This window comes from Pseudonaja textilis, chromosome 1, assembly GCF_049901715.1.
Source record: "Pseudonaja textilis isolate UNSWEBS1 chromosome 1, rPseTex1.2, whole genome shotgun sequence".
In the NCBI taxonomy this organism is placed as follows: Eukaryota; Metazoa; Chordata; class Lepidosauria; order Squamata; family Elapidae; genus Pseudonaja; species Pseudonaja textilis.
The window spans coordinates 2,153,305-2,173,669 of record NC_141990.1 but is presented as its reverse complement, the minus strand read 5'-3'; the positions used below and the strand labels follow the sequence as shown (position 1 = coordinate 2,173,669).

The following is a 20,365-nucleotide window of genomic DNA, read 5'->3' as shown; positions in this document are numbered from 1 at the left end:
GAGGAAGAGGAAGGAGGAGAAGAAGAAAAAGCCCTTTTAATTGACGGGAAAGGCAAGCCTGCATTTTTTAAAAAAGTGCCATTTATTTATTCTGTTGAAAGTGATTTATGTCACTAGTTGTATTGTATTGTACTGTATTGTGTTGTGTAGATAGATGATAGATAGATAGATAGATAGATAGATAGATAGATAGATAGATAGATAGAGATAGACAGATAGATAGATAGATAGAGAAGAGAGAGAGAGAGAGATAGAGATAGATAGAAAGAGAGATATAGAGATAGAGATAGACAGACAGACAGATAGATAGAGAAAGATTGATAGAGATAGATATAGAGACAGATACAGATAGATAGAGATAGAGATAGATAGATAGATAGATAGATAGATAGATAGATATTGATATATAGAGAGAAAGATAAATATAGAGATAGAGACAGATAGAGATAGAGATAAACAGAGATAGAGATAGATAGATAGATAGATAGATAGATAGATAGATAGATAGATAGATAGATAGATAGATAGATATAAAAGCGAAATACTACTCATGCATCATCACAAAATTGTATTGTATTGTGTAGATAGATATAGATAATATAGATGTAGATATAGATAGTATATAGATGATATAGATATATATATCTCTCAAAGCGAAATACCCCTCAGGCGTCATCACAAAATTTCCAGAATCGTAAAGTCTACACACTTGAACTTTGGCCTGTAGGATCCTCTTGGCTTCTAGGGGCTCCCTAAGAAAGGATTTTGCCAAACGACCCTCAGAGCATTTAGAGTATTTCCTATATTATTATTATTATTATTATTATTATTATTATTATTATTATTATTAACACGCTCTGATGCTAAGGAGTTCTACTCCCCTCCCCACCTGAAAAAAAGAAATCTCTTCCAAATGCAAAACACAAGCAGAGGAGTTTCAGTTTTAGTTTCAGTTTCAGTTTCAGAGCACCAAGCAGCTTCAGTCCAGAACAGTTGAGCTAAGCCACGCCCAGGCTCCTCGCTGTCTCCTCTTAGCTCCCCAGATCCAGAACTGGGGATACAGTTGCCTTTGCAGCGCAATCGTTTTGAGTTTGGGGGTTCTGCGTGCTGCAGCCCAGTTCCCTGTCAGTGGGTTGGGGGGCTCCAGGATTGGGGGCCTGGGGCCTGGGGAGCGTTCACCCCTCTTCTTTCCCCTGCAAAAAGGGGCAGATAGACTGCCTCTGGAGAGGGAGGTTCTACCGGCGACCAGGTGGCTGGCAAGGGCATGCCCAGGGGCCACAACTGTCTGGTGGCTTGGAGGGACTTGGATTAGGGGTCTGGGGAGGGGTCTGCAAACCCTTCTCGGACCCTGCCCCCCAGCCCAGGGAAGCTGAGAGCCCCCGGGGTGGGTCTGGGCTTGGGGCCCCACTCTCTGGATTCCCTTGTGGCCCAAGGAGGGGGTCTGGGGAGGGAGTACCCTAGGCAGAGAGAGAGGCACCCCACGTCCGTTGCCCCCACCCCAGAATGGCCTCCCCGCCCGCCCCTGGCGTGTGCTGAAGCTACTTGGTAGAACCTCCCCACCTGGAGGCAGTCTATCTTAAGAGTCCTGGAATCTTAGGGCTAGGAGGGAGCTCGGAGGTCTTCTAGCCCACCCTGGCAAGGGGCGGGAATAAGGGAACCCCCCCTGTGATGCCCCTCCCCCGTGGACTGCCTCTTTGCAGGGGGGGAGAAGAGGGGGGGTGACCCCCCTTTAGCTGGGGCTCCCTGTGGCCGGTGTGGGAGGGGGGGAGACAGTGGTACCCTATGCAGGGAAAGGTGACACACACACCCTCCTTCCCCCTCCCCCACTTGTGACTCCCTTATTTGCCACCTGCCTTAGTAGAACCTCCCCATCCAGAAGCAGTCTATCTTAGCATCCGAGAACCAGAAGGGACCTTTGAGGTCTTCTAGTCCAGCCCCCTTGCCCAAGGCAAAGGAAGGAACTTGGGGACCCTCCGCAGGGAGGCCTGAGGCACAATGCCCCCTGACTGCCCCCTTACGGAGGGAAAAAGAGGTGGGGCACCCCCTTTCTTAGCTGTGTGTTCCTCCCGCCCCTCACCTGCCTGGCCAGCCGCCTGGTCGCCAGTAGAACCTCCCCATCCAGAGTCAGTCTATCTTAGCATCCGAGAACCGGAAGGGAACTTTGAGGTCTTCTAGTCCACCCCTTGCCCAAGACAAAGGGGGAACATGAGGACCCACAGCAGGGAGGCCTGAGCCACGATGCCCCTTCCCCCAACTGCACTACCCCCTAGTCTTTCAGATCACAGATTACAGATAATCAGAGCTGGAAGGGACCTTGTCGGTCATCTAGTCCAACCCCTCCCCGCCTTTACAGAAAACGAAAAAAGAGGTGGGGGCCCCCATTCTTAGATGTGACCCCCCCCAAAACCCCTGCCAGCCATCGCCCTTGCCAGCCCCCCCACTCCAGCCCTCAATCAAACCTCCCCATCTGGAGGCAGTCTATCTTAGAATCCGAGAACCGGAAGGGACCTTTGAGGTCTTCTAGTCCACCCCCATCCCCGCCTTTACAGAAAACGGAAAAAGAGGTGCCCCCCTATTCTTAGCCCTGACCTCCCCCCGCAACCCCTGCCAGCCATCGCCCTTGCCAGCCCCTCTCCCCCACTCCGGCCCTCAATCCAACCTGCCCCCCCGCCCCCAAGCAGTCTATCTGCCCCGTCCCCTTTTGCAGGGGGAAGAGGGGAACCCAAAGAGGGGCTTACACGATTTGCCCCCGCCACTCCCCACCCTGGCAGCAGCCCCTTCCTCTCTCCGCGGCGGGGAGGGGCAGGGGGTCCCCACCCCCACCCCCCCCCCCCACACACACACACCGGGCCGGGCGCTGGGAAGGGCAGCCTCCTGTGCCTGTCCAAGCCCGGCCGGCTGGTCCATCCCTGTCTCCCCCCCCCCCCGGCCCCATCCCGCCCCCTCTTCCTCCTCCTCCTCCTCCTCCTCCAGCCCCCGCCGCCGCAGGAGGAGGCTATATTAGGAAAGCCGAGCGCTGCACCAGCGCCGCCGCGCCTTCTATAGCCGCCCGCCGCAGAGCCGGGGCGGAGTTGGCCGCACCCGTTGCCCTTCGCGGGGGTCCCCGGAGAGGTCGCCCACCCACCCACCGACCTAACCCCCCGGCCGGGCAGGAGCAGGGGAAGCCCCCCGCTCGGGTGGTCGTCTGGAAAGAGGGGAATTCCCCTCTCCCCGCCCCGCGTCGCTGCGCCCTTCTTCCCACGAGCAGGTGAGACGGTGGGGCGCGCGCGGAACCCCCACTCCCCCGACCCCCTTTTCCTCCCTTGGGACCCTCCTTCCTCCTCTCTTCCTTCCCCCCAAAAAAAGAAAGTCCTTCTGGGTCTTTAGAAGGGGGCGGCGGGGGGCGGGAAAGAAACTCCGCCTGAGTTGGTTTTTTTTTTTTCTGGACCGTGGGAATTTGGGGGTGAGGTTTCGGGACAAGCCCATCCCCCCACCCCCGGGAAGCCTCCCCTCCAGGCAAAGTTGGAGGGGGGACGACTCCCAATTCTTTCCTCTCTGGGGGGCTTTGGCTGGATTGGAGGTGTTTGGGGGGAGGGAAGGAAAGGAGGGAGGGGAAAAACTCTGCTGGAGTTTTCTGGACCGTGGGAATTGGGGGAGGAGGTCTTGGGGACCCCCTACGGAAGCAAAGTAGGAGGGGACCCTCAATTCTTTGCCCTTTGGGGGCTTTGGCTGGATTGAAGGTGTTGGGGGAAGGAGGAAGGAAAGGAGGAGGGGGAAACTCTGCCGGACTGTTTTTGGGACCGTGAGAATTGGGGGTGAGGTCTTGGGGAGAACCCCCTGCGGAAGCCCCCTCCATGGAAAGTCAGAGGGAAGGACCCCCAATTCTTTCCCCTTTGGGGGGCTTTGGCTGGATTGAAGGTGTTGGCAGGGAGGAAGGAAAGGAGGGAGGGAAAAACTCCGCTGGACTTTTTTTTGGACCGTGGGAATTGGGATGAGCTTTTGGGGGGGCCCTGCCAACGCCCCCTGACATGCATAATCGGTCAAACCCCCAATTCTTCCAGCCACTCTGGCTTTTAAAAGCGTGACTGGGGGAGTTGAGGGGGCGATTGGTGAGAAAACTCTTTCGGCCTTCTGACCCGTGAGAATTGGGGTGACCCCTGGCTGCCTTCCCCCCTATGCAGCCCCCCCCAACCTCAAAAGGGTTAAACGTGTGAACTAAACCAAAGGTAGCGCCCCCCCCTTCCCTTCTCTGCCCTTCCCCCGCTACCCGAAGGCTCATCTTTGGAACAAACTAGCATTAAAGGAACTTTTAGCCATCCTGGTTTCCTTTCCTGGAACTGGCACTAAAGGAACCTTGGCGGCTGAATGGAAGAGCTCCGTGTCCCAGCGCAGTCTATCAGGGAACTCCCCAAAAGTAGTCGTCGTCCCTTTTAAAGCAGCAACACCCCCAAACCCATCCCCCCTCCTCAAATGGCTCCAGGTCTTGCTTTGATCTTGAGATTTTTGTTCTTTTTTTTGGCAGCGGGTATGATTCACACTCAGGGCTGGCCCCACTAAATTTCTCCAGAAAAGCTACTGAGCAATTTTGGGTTTGTTTGTGTTTTTTTTAAAAAAAAAAATCCATTAAATTAGCAGCTCTGGGCTCAGAATAACAAAGTTGAAGGGGATCTTAAGAGGTCTTCTAGTCTGACCCCTGTTCAAGCGCAGAGTTTGGGTAAGCAAAGGCTGTGACTTATGGATAAGAGCCTGGAGCGTTTCCGTCCTCCTTTTAAAAAGGGGGTATCGTGCCACGGTATCGCAGGGCACTATAAATCCCAGATCCTAATCCTGGGAAGGTCAGACTAGATGACCCTCCCCCAAGGTTACTTCTGACTCCTATTTTTCTTAGATTGCAGCTGGTCCTCAATTTACGACCACAACGGAGCCCAGAATTGTTGTTGCTATTTGAGAAATTTGTGAAGCAAATTTGTTGCCCCACCCTCCATTTTACGACTTTTTTTGCCGCTGTTGTTGTGCGAATCATGGCGATTCTTAACTGGGCGTTAAGTGAACCTGGCTTCTCCATTGACTTTGCTTGTCAAACGGTCGCAAAAGGGGGAAAATCGCGTGACTGCGGGAGCGTCATAAAGGCGAGTCCTTGGTCAAGCCTCTGAATGTAAATCGCGTCACTATGGGGATGCCGAATCCGTCATAAGTGAGAAAAACGTTCAGAAGTCTCTGTTTCGGTGCCGTTGGCAGTTCAAACAGTCACTAAATGAACTGTTGTAAGTTGAGGACTTCTTGTACTGTCTAGGCCTGGCTGCCACCCACTGAAAAACTGCACAGGTGGTCCTTCACTTACGACCACAGTTGAATCCCGTATTCAATGTTGTTAAGTGAGACAGTGAAGTGAATTCTGCTCCACTTTATGCCCCTTTCTTGCCGCTGCTGTTAAGTGGATCGCTGCAGTTGTTAAACGAATCATTTGGCATCTGGTTTCCCCCATTGACTTAGTTTTTAATATCTGATTTTTTTTTTAATAGCAGTTTTTAATCTCTTAATATTTTAATACGTAAAATATTGACATATTTTAATATTTTGGCCAGAGGTTGGTGATGGTTGCGGCTTACCGGGGCAAATAATGAGGAACAATGCGAAAAAAATTGTAATGAACATCAATTCATGTACATTTATTTAATTAAATACCCTTAGCAATGAGAACAAGCAAGGTAGGCCCCCCGTAACGTACCCAACACAGCAAAAATTAATCCTGCGGAACTCACTGCTACATGGTGGACCAGCGGGCAGCAATCTGCATGCTTTGCAAGGAGATTGGAGATTTTAGACAGGGGGATTATCACCGCTCCCAATGCCCAGTGCCTGGCTGAAGGGTGGGTGGGTGAGGGGGGAATCGAGCCCCTGGCTTTTGATGTCCCTGCCAGTCGGGCATCGGCTAAGCCCTTTTGATGGATGGCTTGGCAAAGTTTGCGCACGCCTCGTCCAAGCCAGGATTCCTGGATTGGTTCAGGCTTGCTGGAGAAAACCTTGTGGCCTTCAGACCCGGTTGGCAGTTGGACCCTTCCCACAAACCAGTTTGCATAACCCTTGATGAATTGAGGGAGGGGGCCATGCGATGTTTTCATGTTTAAAAGGTCTGATTCAGAATAGAGCTGGAAAGGGACTTTAGAGGTCTTCTAAACCACCCCTTCGGCTCAAGCAGGGAGATCCTATACCATTCCGGACAAAGGGCTGTCCAGTCTCTTCTTGAAAACTTCCAGTGATGGAGCGACCACAACTTCTGGTGGCAAGTTGTTCCGCTGGTTAATTGTCCTCACTGTTAGGAAGTTTAATTCCAAGTTGCTTCTCTCCTTGGTTAGTTTCCATCCCTTCCTTCCTTCCTTCCTTCCTTCCTTCCTTCCTTCCTTCCTTCCTTCCTTCCTTCCTTCCTTCCCTCCCTCTCTCCCTCCCTCCCTCCCTCCCTTCCTTCCTTCCTTCCTTCCTTCCTTCCTTCTTTTTTTCCTTCCTTCCTTCCTTCCTTCCTTCCTTCCCTCTCTCCCTCCCTCCCTCCCTTCCTTCCTTCCTCCCTCCCTCCCTCCCTCCCTTCCTTCCTTCCTTCCTTCCTTCCTTCCCTCCCTCCCTCCCTCCCTCCCTCCCTCCCTCCTTTCCCTCCCATCCAGTGATAGCTGCAAATTTTTTAACAACTGGTTCTCTGCCCTAATGACTGGCTGAGGGGGGCATGTGATTGAGTGACAGGCCATTTTCTGGACCTATTTCATCCATTTTCAGGCCGTTTTCAGGGCATTTTTCAGTCCAAAAATGGCCCCCAAATGGCCTGTTTTTTGGCTGTTTTTCAGGCCATCTTACACCCAGAAACCACCCCAAAACAGCCCCAAAAATGGGCAGGGGCGGGACCAGCCAATCATCCAATTTGCCTGTTCTTCGAACCATGCAGAATCAGAACAACCAGTTCGAGTGAACCGGTCCGAACCGACAGCAACCCACTGCTGCTCCCATCCATCCATCTATCTATCCATCCACAGCTTAATAGAATAACAGACTTGGAAGGACCTTGGAGGTCCTCTAGTCTAACCCTTGGTGCAAGCAGGAGACCTTTACCTGTGATGGCAAAACCTACGGCACGCTTGCCACAGGTGGGAACGCAGAGCCGTTCGTGCCGGCAAGCGAGCTGCAGGCAAGCTTACCTCACTGCACGTGCGCACGCCTCACGGCTGATTTTTGAGCAGTTTGAGGCCTTTTTCGGCCTCACGGAGGTTTTAGGAAGGCTTCTGCAGGCTTCTGCAGGCTTTGCAGGATGAAAACTAGGCCCGTTTGGTCACTTCCTGTTTTTCCGGAAATACTGGAAGTGATGAAACGGGCCTAGTTTTTGGCCTGAAAAGCCTGCAGAAGCCTGCCTCAAGCCTCTGGGAGGCTGAAAAAGGCCTCAAACTGGCTGAAAATCACCTGTGAGGCGCAGTGCAGGTAAGAAGGCGGGAGTGGGGGATTGCACCCACACGCGTAGGGAGCGTGGGGAGGCGGGCATTGCCTTCTAGGTGCTGGCCCACAAGCGCGAGCGTGCAAGCGCGCACACAATTTTTGGCACCGGAGTCCAAAAGGGTAAGCCACCACCGCCTGATACTCTTTCAGACCAATGGCTGTCAATCTCTTCTTTAAAAGCCTCCCGTGATGAAGGCCCTACAACTTCTTAACTCCAAATTGCTTCTTCCTTTGATATGGTTTCCATCCGTTGCTTCTTGTCCTGCCCTCGGGAGCTTGGGAGAATAAGTTAACTCCCAGAATTCCCCAGCCAGCCATGAATTCTGGGAGTTGAAGTCCACTGGTCTTAAAACACAGGCCGTTTTGCTCCCGTCTTTCCTAGAGAAACCGGACCCATCGCTCGGGGCAGGAACGTGTAGCTGGAGTAACGTCTCTTCAACCTCGCCTTCCAGGAATTGGGAGCCGATCCTATTCCAGAGTCTTCACTCGGATGTTCTTCCTAATCCAATGTTTTTCCACCTCAGCCGCTAGACCAGTGATTACCAACCGTAGCAACTTTAAGACTTGTGGACTTCAACTCCCAGAATTCCCCAGGCAGCTTCTGAATTCGGGGAGTCGAAAGTCCACAGGTTTTTAAAGTTTCAAGGTTGGACACACTTGAGTTTAGTGGCAGTGCAAAGAAAACGCGGAGGTGAATACACCTAATCTGGAACTCACCTGTTGGGGGCCAAAAGGGCGGGAAAAAAGGAACAGCTTTAGAGGAAACCAGGATTGGCAGAGGAGGAAAAATGCCGCCTTGAAGACTGGAAACTGGGGAGGGAAGAAAAAGGTGAAAGGGGGGCAGATTTAATCCACCTGACATCCTTCGGTCATCTCCTTTAAACCAGGGGGGTCACCAACCTTTTGGACCTCAGGGACCACCAAACTCATCATTTTAAATCCTGGGGACCACTAATATGAATTTTGACTGATGGTGGTTTGCTGACGTTGGCGGGAGAGAGAGAGGGAGGGAGGGAGGGAAGGAGAGAGGGGGGATCTAATCTAACCTCCCTCCCACTCCCCCCCTTTCTCTCTCTCTCTCTCTCACACACACACACACACAGGGATGGGTGGGATTCAAAGTTATTAATCGATTCTGTGGGCATGGCCTAATTTGTGGGTGTGGCTTGGTGGTCATGTGACTGGCTGGGCATGGCTTGTGTGTAAATATTATAAATATTGATGTAAATATTGATTTTTTTTTTATTTAAAAAAAGAGCCACTTTTACCCAAAATCAGGCAAAACAGGCAGGCAAACGGAGTTGCTCACAGAATCACAGATTCACTCAGAGATCTATCTTTCTGCCATCGGCTACCTGAGTCTGCACTGACAAAATTGAAGCTTCGGTCCTAAGGAAGGTTTGGCTCTGCTTCAATCTAAAGATTAGCTAGAAAGCAAAGAAACGCGACGGTTTCTTGCTTCCTAGCTAGTCTAAATCTCCCAGCACAGCAGAACAGGTGATGGTCAGGAGAAAAAAAAAAGGAAAAATAGCAATTTAGCAGGCAAGTTTGCCGGGTAAAGAGTGAGCGAGCGGGGAGGGTTTCCGTGGGCCATGTGGGCGGCGCAGCCTTGTGTTCCTGCGCAGCCTGGATTAATTGTTTTTGGGGGTGTTCTGGGGGTGAGATTTCTCTGCGGCCCACCAAAATTTTCTCAGGGCCCACCATGCTTTAAACGACCCCATAATAATCCCTTGTTGGGTGTGGAGTTTGAGTAACTGAATGGAGTTGAGTGTTTTACTGGCCGGATGCCCTTCCTGTCACCAATGGGGAGTTTTATTCAGCAGATCAATTCATTCTTTTTAAAATAAACTCTATTGTTCTTTTACATTTTAAAAAAGAGAAATTATTCATAACATTAACAGTACTGTAGCGTTATTATTATACATATCTATCTCTTGTGCATATTGTAAACATTGTTATATGATTACGTACATTTATCTATAGTCTGCTTACCTTAAATTTCTTTTTCTATTTGCCTAATTTCCAACCAATTATGCCACATATCCCAAATTTTATGATATTCAGAGTCTTCTTTATCTTTAAGGTTTTAGGATCAATTTATCCATTTCGGCACCGTCCAAGATTTTTTTTGGCTTACCAATTTGTTAGGGTGCGGGGGTGCTTATTATGCTTCCAACATTGTGCGTATGATATTCTAGCCACGGTTAATATGTATATTACAATATATTGAATCTTTTTCTCATGTTTCTTTTTAAATATTCCTAGCGTAAATAACTCCGGTTCAAATTCTATTTGTTCTTTAACAATTTCTTGTAACTGTTGTCTAATTTTGGTCCAATATCTTTGAACTTCTGGGCAAGACCATCACATGTGGTAGAAAGGACGTTGTATCACCAAATAAATTCTCATTTTTCCCAGAGAGAGAAATATCTGTCTCTATCCCTGTGCTGTCCCAAGCCGGTCTATGGGAATTGGATAGTTACTTAGGAATTACGAGCTATCCCCTTAAGGGAAGGCATCGTGGTCAATGTAGTGAAAGGTATCCTGGGAAGCGTAGTCCATGTCACGTGGCCACATCTGTGATCCCAATTGGTCACTAATTTGACCCTCGATGGTTTGGGGGAGTTTTCCTCACTTTTGCCTGAACTCCCTAACTCATGGCAGCTGCTTTCTATCGCTACGAGATGGGTTAGGAGATAACCCATCTTTTATTACAAGGCAGATATACAAAGGATTGGTCATTAAAGAAGAACTTCGTCCCAAATGTGAGTTATGAGGATACCTGATGAACCAATAAATGTACTTTGTGATGGACGTCTTGTTGAGTTTATCTATCCGCATCGGTACAGTTTATAAATCCATCTCTGTGCAGAAGTTACCGTGCCACTCAACCTGACATCCTTTGATGAGGCCAAGAATTGGACTTGAACCCCTGTTCCAGCTGCCCAGCTGACCTTACTGTCTCTCTCTCTCTCTCTCTCTCTCCTCCCAGCCCCCCACCCCCTCCACGCCATGAGTCGCCGAGTGGTTCGCCAAAGCAAGTTCCGGCATGTCTTTGGGCAGCCGGTCAAGGCTGACCAGATGTATGAGGACATTCGAGTCTCCAAGGTGACCTGGGACAGTTCCTTTTGTGCCGTCAACCCCAAGTTCCTGGCCATCATCGTGGAATCGGGAGGAGGCGGAGCCTTTATGGTCCTGCCTTTGAGTAAGGTAGGTGGGCTTGGGGTGGGTTGGTGGGGGCGTCCATCCCAGGGGTGGGATTCAAATTTCTTAATAACTGGTTCTGTGGCGTGGCCTAATTTGTGGGTGTGGCTTGGTGGTCACGTGACTGGCTGGGCGTGGCTTGCTGACTGGGTGTGGCTTGGTGGTCATGTGATTGGCTGGGTGTGGCTTGCTGACTGGGTGTGGCCTAATTTGTGGTCACGTGACTGGCTGGGTGTGGCTTGTATATAAACATTGTAAATATTTATGTAAATATTGAATTTTTTATTTAAAAAAAAGAACAACCTTTACCCAAAATCAGACAAAGCAGACAGGCAGATGGCGTTGCTCACAGAATCACAGATTCACTTGGAGTTCTATCTATCTGCAATCTGCCCACCTGAGTCTGTCACATAAAATTTGCTTCCAAGCAAACTCACAAAATTTTAACTCACAACACACCATGTATGTAAATATTGAATTTTTAATTTAAAAAAAGAGCAACTTTTACCGCAAAGCAGGCAAAGTAGGCAGGTCGAGTTGCTCGCAGAATCACAGATTCACTCAGAGATCTAGCTTTCTGCCATCTGCTACCTGAGTTTGCACCGAAAAATAGAAGCGTCCGTCCTGAGGAAAGTTCAGGTCTGCTTTTAGATTAGCTAGAAAGCAAGAAATCCAACCATTTCCTGCTTTGTAGCTAATCGAAATCTCCCGGCACAGCAGAACAGCTGATGGTTGGGGGGGCAGGGGGGGAAAGGAAAAATAGGAACTTACCAAAAATTAGGCAAAGGCACAAGGCAGGCAAGTTGGATGGCACGCATGCCAGGTAAGGACGGACTGGGCGGGGAGGGGCCAGCCAGTGGCGCGATTTGCCGGTTCTGTGTAACAACCGGTTCAATAGAACCGGTCTGAATCAGTAGAATCCCACCTCTGCATCCATCCCCATGGGAGGAAGCAGCATTGAAGGCTCTCAAGGCGCTCCATAGCTATTCACAACAACCCTGTGAGGGAGAGGATCAATCCCCTTGGCCCGTATGCAATGTCAGCCATTGCAGAGGCGAAACCAACTTTTCGCGATGGCCTCTTGGCCCTTCCCCAGATGGGCTCCTAGATTGCTAACAATCCAGGCCTGCTACATTTGCACTGGGCTTAGGGGCTTGTGGCTACGGTTACAGGGCTGAACGTGTGAAGCAACCCCCTGAAACCATGCTAAAAACAAACCACGATGGAACCTCTAAGGGGATCAACTGCGCCACCTTTTGAGAAGGACGCAGAGAAAGGGATGAAGGAGAGTATTAAAGGATATTAAATTAAGAAATTAAGGCTAGGAGGAGGAATGGAAGGGTGTATTTAATCTTTTGGAAAAGACGGTGGAAGAGGAGACGAGAGGACCGGATCAACCACTGAAGGACATGAACAAGAAGAAGGATGAGTCACGTCTTTGTCTTCTATGGCTCCAGAGTTCAAGATGAGAGTTAACGGATTGGATTAAGATAATGTTTCTCAACCGGATTCGATCTTTGATTCTGGGCAAGCAAGATGGTTTTGGGGGCCCTTTTCTGGTGGGGTTTGAAGGTACCCGAAGGGCTCAAACCAAAACCAAGCTAAACTTTTGGGGTCTTCTGCCTGCCTGCTTGCTTCCAAACACTCTTGTTGACTTCGCTTCTCTCTTGTAGACGAAAAAAATGTTTCTTTGGGGTTCAGGGGGAAAGGGTATCTGTGGGATGGTGGAGGATGGGCCGTTTTGCCCCGACTTTCCTAGAGAAGCTTGACCCATTGCGCGGGGCAAGAATGTGAAGCTGGAGAAATGTCTCCTCAACCTCCATTGACCTCCTTCAGCTGTTGACCAAGTCCTTCCATCACCTTTTCTCAAGGGTGTAAATGTACCCAGCCGTACTCCTTCCATTTATTTTTATTTATTTGATTTGTCAATCACTTACAAGATAATAGGTATAAGTATAAACATGAGCAAGAATACAGGAAATAGGGATGAATAAATGGGGACAATAGGACAGGGACGTTAGGCAGGATGGTGCGCTTATGCACGATCCTTACAGGCTTCTTAGGAATGCATATTCTCTCCTTTCCTTCCTTCCTTCCTTCCTTCCTTCCTTCCTTCCTTCCTTCCTTCCTTCCTTCCTTCCTTTCTCCCGCTCCCTCCCTTCTTTGGTCTTCTCTCTCCATTCTTTTCTCTCCTTCCTTCCTTCCTTCCTTCCTTCCTTCCTTCCTTTTTTATTTATTTTTATTTATTTGATTTGTCAATCACTTGCAGGATAATAAGTATAAGTATAAACATGAGTAAGAATACAGGAAATAGGTAAGAATAAATGGGGACAGTAGGACAAGGACGGTAGGCACCATGGTGCACTTATGCACGCTCCTTACAGGCCTCTTAGGAATGGGTATTCTCTCCCTTCCTTTCCTTCTTTCCTTCCTCCCGCTCCCTCCCTTCTTTTCTCTTCTCCCTCCATTCTTTTCTCCCCTTCCTTCCTTCCCATTTTCCTTCTTTCTTTCCTCCCTCCCTCCCTTCTCTCTTCCTCCCTTCTCATTCCTATCACCTTCCTTCCTTGCTTCCTTCCTTCTCATTTTCCTTCTTTCTTTCGTCCCTCCCTCCCTTCTCGTTTTCTTCCCTTCTCTCCTTCCTTCTCATACCTATCACCTTTTTCCTTCCTTCCTTCCTTCCTTCCTTCCTTCCTTCCTTCCTTCCTTCCTTCCTTCCTCCCCCCTTCCTTCCTTCCTTCATTTTTTATTTATTTTTATTTATTTGATTTGTCAATCGCTTACAAGATAATAGGTATAAGTATAAACATGAGTAAAAATACAGGAAATAGGTACGAATAAATGGGGACAGTAGGACAGGGACGGTAGGCACGATGGTGCGCTTTTGCACGCCCCCTACAGACCTCTTAGGAATGGGGTGAGGTCAATAGTGAATAGTTTGAGGTTAAAGGAAGGGGGGTTTGAGGATGTAACAACAGTCAGGTAGTGCATTCCAGGCATCGACCACTCGGTTGCTGAAGTCGTACTTTTTGCAATCTAGTTTGGAGCGGTTTACATTGAGTTTGTATCTGTTTTGTGCTCTTGTATTGTTGAGGTTGAAGCTGAAGTAGACATTGATTGGTAGGACATTGTAAGCAGATAATTTCGTGTATTACCCTTAAGTCCAACCTTAAGCGGCGTAGTTCAAGGTTGTCCAAGCCCAAAATCTCAAGACTGGTGGTGTAGGGTATTCCGTTGCGAGCAGAGGGGTGTAGTAACTCTTCTCGTGAAATACTTCTGGACTCGCTCGATTGTATTAATGTCCGATCCGCAGTGCGGATTCCAGACAGATGAGCTGTATCCGAGTATTGGTCTGGCAAAGGTTTTGTATGCTCTAGTTAGCAATTCAATATTTCTCCTGGCCTGAATTTCTCATCCCCCTGAACATCCTTGATACTCTCCTTCGTCCCTTTCTCTGCGGTCCCTCTCAAAAGTTGGCTCTCGAGATGAAGATGAACCAAGCGGAACAATGAATGAGGACGTTCTCTGTTCAGTCGTGTCCAATTCTTGGCAGTTCTATGGGCCAGGTTGCTCCGCAACTTCTGAACTTGCACTTTGAGTAAATTGTCTTCCCCTGGTTTGGAGGCAGGATGGAAAATCCCCGCCCCCCCCCAAAAAAAAGAAATCCAAAACTGGAGAGGATCAAATTGTTCCTTTTTTTATTCAAAAGTTGGCAGGCTCACGGTCCCTTCAACAAATAATACAACACAAGAGCACACAATAGATACAAACTCAAGGTAAACCGCACCAAACTTGATTGCAGGAAATACGACTTCAGCCACAGAGGGGTCAATGTCTGGAATCCTCTACCTGACTCTGTGGTTTCTTCCCCAAACCCCCAAAACTTTAGCCTTAGACTGTCTACTGTTGACTTCACCCCTTTCCTAAGAGGTCTGTAGGGGACGTGCATAAGTGCACCAACGTGCCTACCGTCCCTGTCCTATTGATTATTTTTCTTATTTTTCTTATATGTATCCATTTCATGTATTCATAACTATGTTTATATTTATACCTATTATCTTGTAAGCGATTGACTAATAAATAAATAAAAAGAGAAGGACTTCCTTAGAACATTGTGCAAAGCTGGTTTGAGTGTGCACGCACGGCCGTGTAACAGACTCCAGGCAGGAATGAGAAATCGGTTTGCAACTGATGAGGACATGAAGTAACAGCGAGGAGTAGTGGCGTCCCTTGAAAAGGACAGAAGATTGTACGGAAGTTTGTGGATTGTGGAGTTGCAAGAGAAGGAAAAAAGAGAATTCTATGCGGTCTGGGAGAATTTGTATGCTTGGATAGATAACAGGAATAATAGATAATGTATAAGGTAAATATGAGCAATGTATATAGATATGAATAAGGGAAGATGGGAAAAAAACGATGCTACAACGAATGGCAAAAATTGTGAACGTGATGTGTTTTTTTTTTAATTGGTAAAACTTTAATAAAAATCATTTAAAAAATAATAATAGAAAAAGGAGGGAAGATGCTGCAGTCGAAATGCGGATTTGTTCCTTTGACGCACCAAGATGCCGGATCTCAGTGTGATTTGCACAAGCTGATCCCTGCAAAAATAATAATAATAATAATAATAATAATAATAATAATAATAATAATCAGGCCTAAGACGCTAAGAGAGTGGAGCAGAAGAGAGTTAACAGAGTTGGAAGGGACCTTGGAGGTCCTCTAGTCCATCCCTCTGCTCAGGCAGGAAACCTTATATCATTTCAGAAAAGGCTGCGCAATTTCTTCTTTAAAACCACCGGTGTTGGATCCCTTCTGGTGGCCAGTGGTTCTCCGGGTTAATTGTCCTCACTGTTAGGAAGTTTATCCTTTAATTCCAGGTTGCTTCGGTTGTGGCTCGCTGGCAGCCGGTGTGGATGGCAGAGGTATCGGACAGTGAGGATGAAAGGGAACCAGTCTGGGGGTCTGGAGAGGATGGGGCCAGGACTCTCTGGGAGTGGGGTGCTGCCTTCGGGGCCGTTGGAGTCTGGCAGCGGCGAAGCAGAGGACCCCACGGAGCCTGGGCCCATGGTGCACAGCTGAGAGAGCAGCTGACGCTGACTCGGGCGACTTAGGAATAAGGCTGGGTGTGTGTGTGTGACTGCTCCTTCCATCAGGGATAAAAGCCAGCCCTTGTGGATGTGCTCTCTCCAGGAAGCAAAGAAGTTCATTAGGTTCTGATTCCTCATCGCAGTCTGCGGACTCTGGTTGTGTCTCTGCTGTGGAACTTTGGTCAGTTTATCTGCAGATTAAGTGAACGTCTTGTTTCTTGGCAGCCGTTTGCAACCCTGAAAGGCATGCGCTGATCTCAGACAATTGTGTTTAATGAGGTTTGGCTGGGAATGCAAATAATTCCCAGTGTCGCATTAAAAAAGGGTTTGCTTTTATACATAGCTTGTGTTTCCTTAACTGGAACGAAGCCTGGGTCAGAACAATTTCTCTCCTTGAGTAGTTTCCATCCATTGCCCTTCTCTCTCTCCTTCCTTCCTTCCTTCCTTCCTTCTTCCCTTCCTTTCTTTTTCCTTCCTTCCTTTCCTTCCTTGTTTGTTTCCTTCCTTCCTTCCATCCTTCCTTTCTTCCTTCTTTCCTTCCTTTTTCTTTCCTTCCTTCCTTCCTTCCTTTTTTCCTTCCTTTCTTTTTCTTCCTTCCTTCCTTTTTCCTTCCTTCCTTCCTTTTTCCTTCCTTCCTTGTTTCCTTCCTTTCTTCCTTCTTTCCTTCCTTCCTTTTTCCTTCCTTCCTTTCTTTTTTCTTCCTTCCTTCCTTCCTTCCTTCTTTCCTTCCTTTTTTTCCTTCCTTCCTTCCTTCCTTCCTTCCTTCCTTCCTTCCTTCCTTCCTTCCTTCCTTCCTTCCTTCCTTCCTTCTTTTTCCTTCCTTCCTTCCCTTCCTTTTTCCTTCCTTCCTTCCATAGAATAATAGAGTTGGAAGGGACCTTTGAGGTCTTCTAGTCCAACCCCCTGCTCAAGCAGGAGACCCTATACCAGTTCAAACAAATAGATGTCTGATCTCGTTAAAAACCTTCAGGAATGGAGAAGAGAGGGAGGGAGGGAGGGAGGGAGGGATAACAGAATAACAGCGTTGGAAGGGACCTTGGAGGTCTTCTAGTCCAACCCCCTGCTCAAGCAGGAGACCCTATACTATTTCAAGTGGAATGACTGTCCAGTCTCTTCTTAAAAACCTCCAGTGTCGGATCATCCAAAACTTCTGGTGACAAGCTGTTCCACTGGCTGAATCAACCTTTTGGAAATGTGGTTACTCTTTAGAGCGCAGGGGTGTCTAACTTGAAGGCCCGTAGAACCTTCTACAACCGTTCCAAGAAGGCTCCACCCCCATTTGCGCCACTCAGGTGACCCCGAGGACACAGGTAAACCTCCAAGTGGCCTCCACGGCTTTCTAAAAGGATGCCAATGACCAGCTTTCTCTGCGAGGAATAAAAATCCTCCCCTTCCCCCTCTATCCGGTCAGAGCTGAAGAAGCTTCTGGGATGAGAAGCGAAATGTCTTTGAAAGAAAAAGCAAGAAAGTCCAGTTGCCTCCTGAAAGGGGGGGGGGGAAAAAGCACCTTTGGGACAACTATCACCTGGATGACTGGAGAATCTCCATAGACACCTGAGCATTTTAGAATAGAATAGAATATAGCCGGAAAGGGCTTTGGAGGTCTTCTAGTCCAGCCTTAGTTTCCCAAACGGTTCTTTTTCCCTGTTGGAATGTCTTTATTTAGAAAGTTGTTTTTTTTTTAATCACTTTTGGGATGTTTCCCTCTGAAGATGCTTGATGTGGCCTGGGTAAACCGAACGAGGAGGAAAGAGGTCACGGCTGGGGATCATGGGCCATTTCGAGGCCTCACTGAGCTGCTTTCCTTGGGTTTTTGTGTGCCGGGTGAATGCAGCGCTCATCTGAGTTGGCCTCTTAATGCCTCCAGCAATTGGGACTCGTCCTGCCCCCCCACCGTGCCTGGTCATCGGTCCAGCTGGAAACAGTTCAAAAATCCTGTCTGTGCGGCAGTGGGATAGACTCTTCTTGCCAAGGAGCATAGGTAGATATAAGGTTGGAAGCCCACCAGACCGTTGGAGGAGGAGGAGAAGGAGGAGGAGGAGGATAAAGGAGGAAGAAGGAGAAGGAAAAGGAAGAAGAGGAGGAGGAGGAGGAAGAAGAGAAGGAAGAAGAGGAGGAGGAGGAGGAGGAGAAGGGTAAGGAGGAGGAGGAGGAGGAAGAAGAGAAGGAAGAAGAGGAGGAGGAGGGGGTAAAGGAGGAGGAGGAAGAAGGAGAAGGAAGAAGAAGAGGAGGAGGAGGAGGAGGAGGAGGAGGAGAAGGGTAAAGGAGGAGGAGGAGGAAGGAAGAAGAGGAGGAGGAAGGGAAGGAAGAAGGAAGAAGAAGAGGAGGAGGAGGAGAAGGGTAAAGGAGGAGGAGCAAGAAGGAGAAGGAAGAAGAGGAGGAGAAGGAAGAGGAGGAAGAAGAAGAGGAGGAAGAAGAAGAAGGAGAAGGAAGAAGAAGGAGAAGGAAGAAGAAGAAGAGGAGGAGGAGGGTAAAGGAGGAAGGAGAGGAGGAAGGAGAAGGAAGAAGAGAAGGAAGAAGAGAAGGAGGAGGAAGAAGAAGGAGAAGGAAGAAGAAGGAGAAGGAAGAAGAAGAAGAGGAGGAGGAGGAGGAAGGAGAAGGAAGAAGGGAGAAGAAGAGGAGGAGGAGGGTAAAGGAGGAGGAGGAAGAAGGAGAAGGAAGAAGAGGAGGAGGAAGAAGAAGAGGAAGAAGAAGAAGGAGAAGGAAGAAGAAGAAGAGGAGGAGGAGGGTAAAGGAGGAGGGAGAGGAGGAAGGAGAAGGAAGAAGAAGAAGAGGAGAAGGAAGAAGAGGAGGAGGAAGAAGAAGAAGGAAGAAGAGGAGGAGGAGAAGGGTAAAGGAGGAGGAGGAAGAAGAAGGAGAAGGAAGAAGAAGAGGAGGAGGAGGAAGAAGAAGAGAAGGAAGAAGAGGAGGGGGAGAAGAGTAAAGGAGGAGGAGGAAGAAGAAGGAGAAGGAAGAAGAAGAAGAGGAGGAGGAAGAAGAAGAGAAGGAAGAAGAGGAGGAGGGGGAGAAGAGTAAAGGAGGAGGAGGAAGAAGAAGGAGAAGGAAGAAGAAGAAGAGGAGGAGGAAGAGAAGGAAGAAGAGGAGAGGGAAGAGGAGGAGGAGGAGGAGGAAAAGGAGAAGGCATTGGAAGAAGATCTGAAGGACACGGGAGAAAACGTGCTGAAGCTACTACACACAAAGACTTACTCAGTGCCGAGGAGGCCTACGAGAAAAATTAAATGAAGAACAGGAAAGAGACATGCATGGCGAGGCAAAATATGCCCAATAGAAGAGAACATTTGTGGCTCGGGGTGGAACTGTGGGGTCCTTGGAGCTCTCTGAACTGGGGGGTTTCTTGCGGACGTTTCATGACCCAGCTAGGTAATGTCATTAGGGATAGAATGGAGGGGGTTTGCAGACAGGAGGAGGAGGAGGAGGAGGACTGAGGGGTCCTTAATGCCCTCTGAGCTGGGTTGTTTGATTGCAGACGTTTCATGACCCAGCTAGGGAACATCATCAGTGTTAGAAGGGAGGGAGGTTTGCTCTCTGTTTATATACAGTAGCTAGTCCTAGTCGTTCAGATGGGGCTGTGGTTTTCCCCGTGGTAATTCCTTGATTGGGGTATCGTTTTTCTGCTTGATTGTTCGTCTGGTGTTAATCCCTGCTTATCTGGTTGTTGGTTAATGAATTCTTTAGACACCATTTATTTATTTAACGGCTGGCAAGGCATGTCACTGTGTATAAAAAGAGAGGAAATACCCCCTCCCTTCTAGCACTGATGATGTTTCCTGGTTGGGTCATGAAACGTCTGCAATCAAACAACCCAGCTCAGAGAGCATCAAGCATCTGACAGTCTTTGTCCTCACCTTCACCCCTTCCTTCCTTCCCTTCCCTTCCCTTCCCTTCCCTTCCCTTCCCTTCCCTCCCTCCCTCCCTCCCTTCCTCCCTGATGGTGTTCCCTAGTTGGGTCATGAAATGTCTGCAAGGAAACCACCCAGCTCAGAGAGCACCAAGGACCCAACTATCTTCCTCTTCTCCTTCCTTCCTTCCTTCCTTCCTTCCTTCCTTCCTTCCTTCCTTCCTTCCTTCCTTCCTTCCTTCCTTCCTTCCTTCCTTCCTTCCCTTCCCTTCCTTCCTTCCCTTCCCTTCCCTTCCTTCCTCCTCCCTGATGGTGTTCCCTAGTTGGGTCATGAAATGTCTGCAAGAAACCACCAAGCTCAGAGAGCATCAAGGACCCATGGTCCTTTTTTATTTCCTCCTCCTCCTCCTCCTCCTCCTCCTCCTCCTCCTCCTCCTCCTCCTCCTCCTCCTCCTCCTCCTCCTCTGTGCAAATCCTGGTTCCTTGTAGTACTGATGATGTTCCCTAGTTGGGTCATGAAACGTCTGCAAGGAAACCATCCAGCTCAGAGAGCATCAAGCATCTGACAGTCTTTGCCCTCGCCTTCACCCCTTCCTTCCTTCCTTCCCTTCCTTCCCTTCCCTTCCTTCCCTTCCCTTCCTTCCCTTCCCTCCTCCCTGATGGTGTTCCCTAGTTGGGTCATGAAATGTCTGCAAGGAAACCACCCAGCTCAGAGAGCACCAAGGACCCAACTATCTTCCTCTTCTCCTTCCTTCCTTCCTTCCTTCCTTCCTTCCTTCCTTCC

The 20,365-nt window shown here is 48.8% G+C and overlaps 1 protein-coding gene across 4 annotated transcripts in view; it reads left to right on the top strand.

Annotated features, from left to right (window-relative positions):
* The first annotated feature begins 2,997 nt into the window (after positions 1 to 2,997).
* The window catches only part of CORO6 (coronin 6), a 54,121-nt gene continuing 36,753 nt past the window's right edge, over positions 2,998 to 20,365 (top strand). For 2 of the 4 annotated variants that reach the window (XM_087924366.1, XM_087924372.1), the window contains exons 1-2: positions 3,043 to 3,247; positions 10,445 to 10,662. In XM_087924366.1, coding sequence (XP_087780492.1) covers positions 10,465 to 10,662 — 198 coding nt within the window. In that variant the 5' untranslated portion in view covers positions 3,043 to 3,247; positions 10,445 to 10,464. Of the gene's footprint in view, positions 3,248 to 10,444; positions 10,663 to 20,365 lie in introns of all 4 variants that reach the window. The other 2 variants (XM_087924356.1, XM_087924363.1) reach the window with 2 other exon arrangements.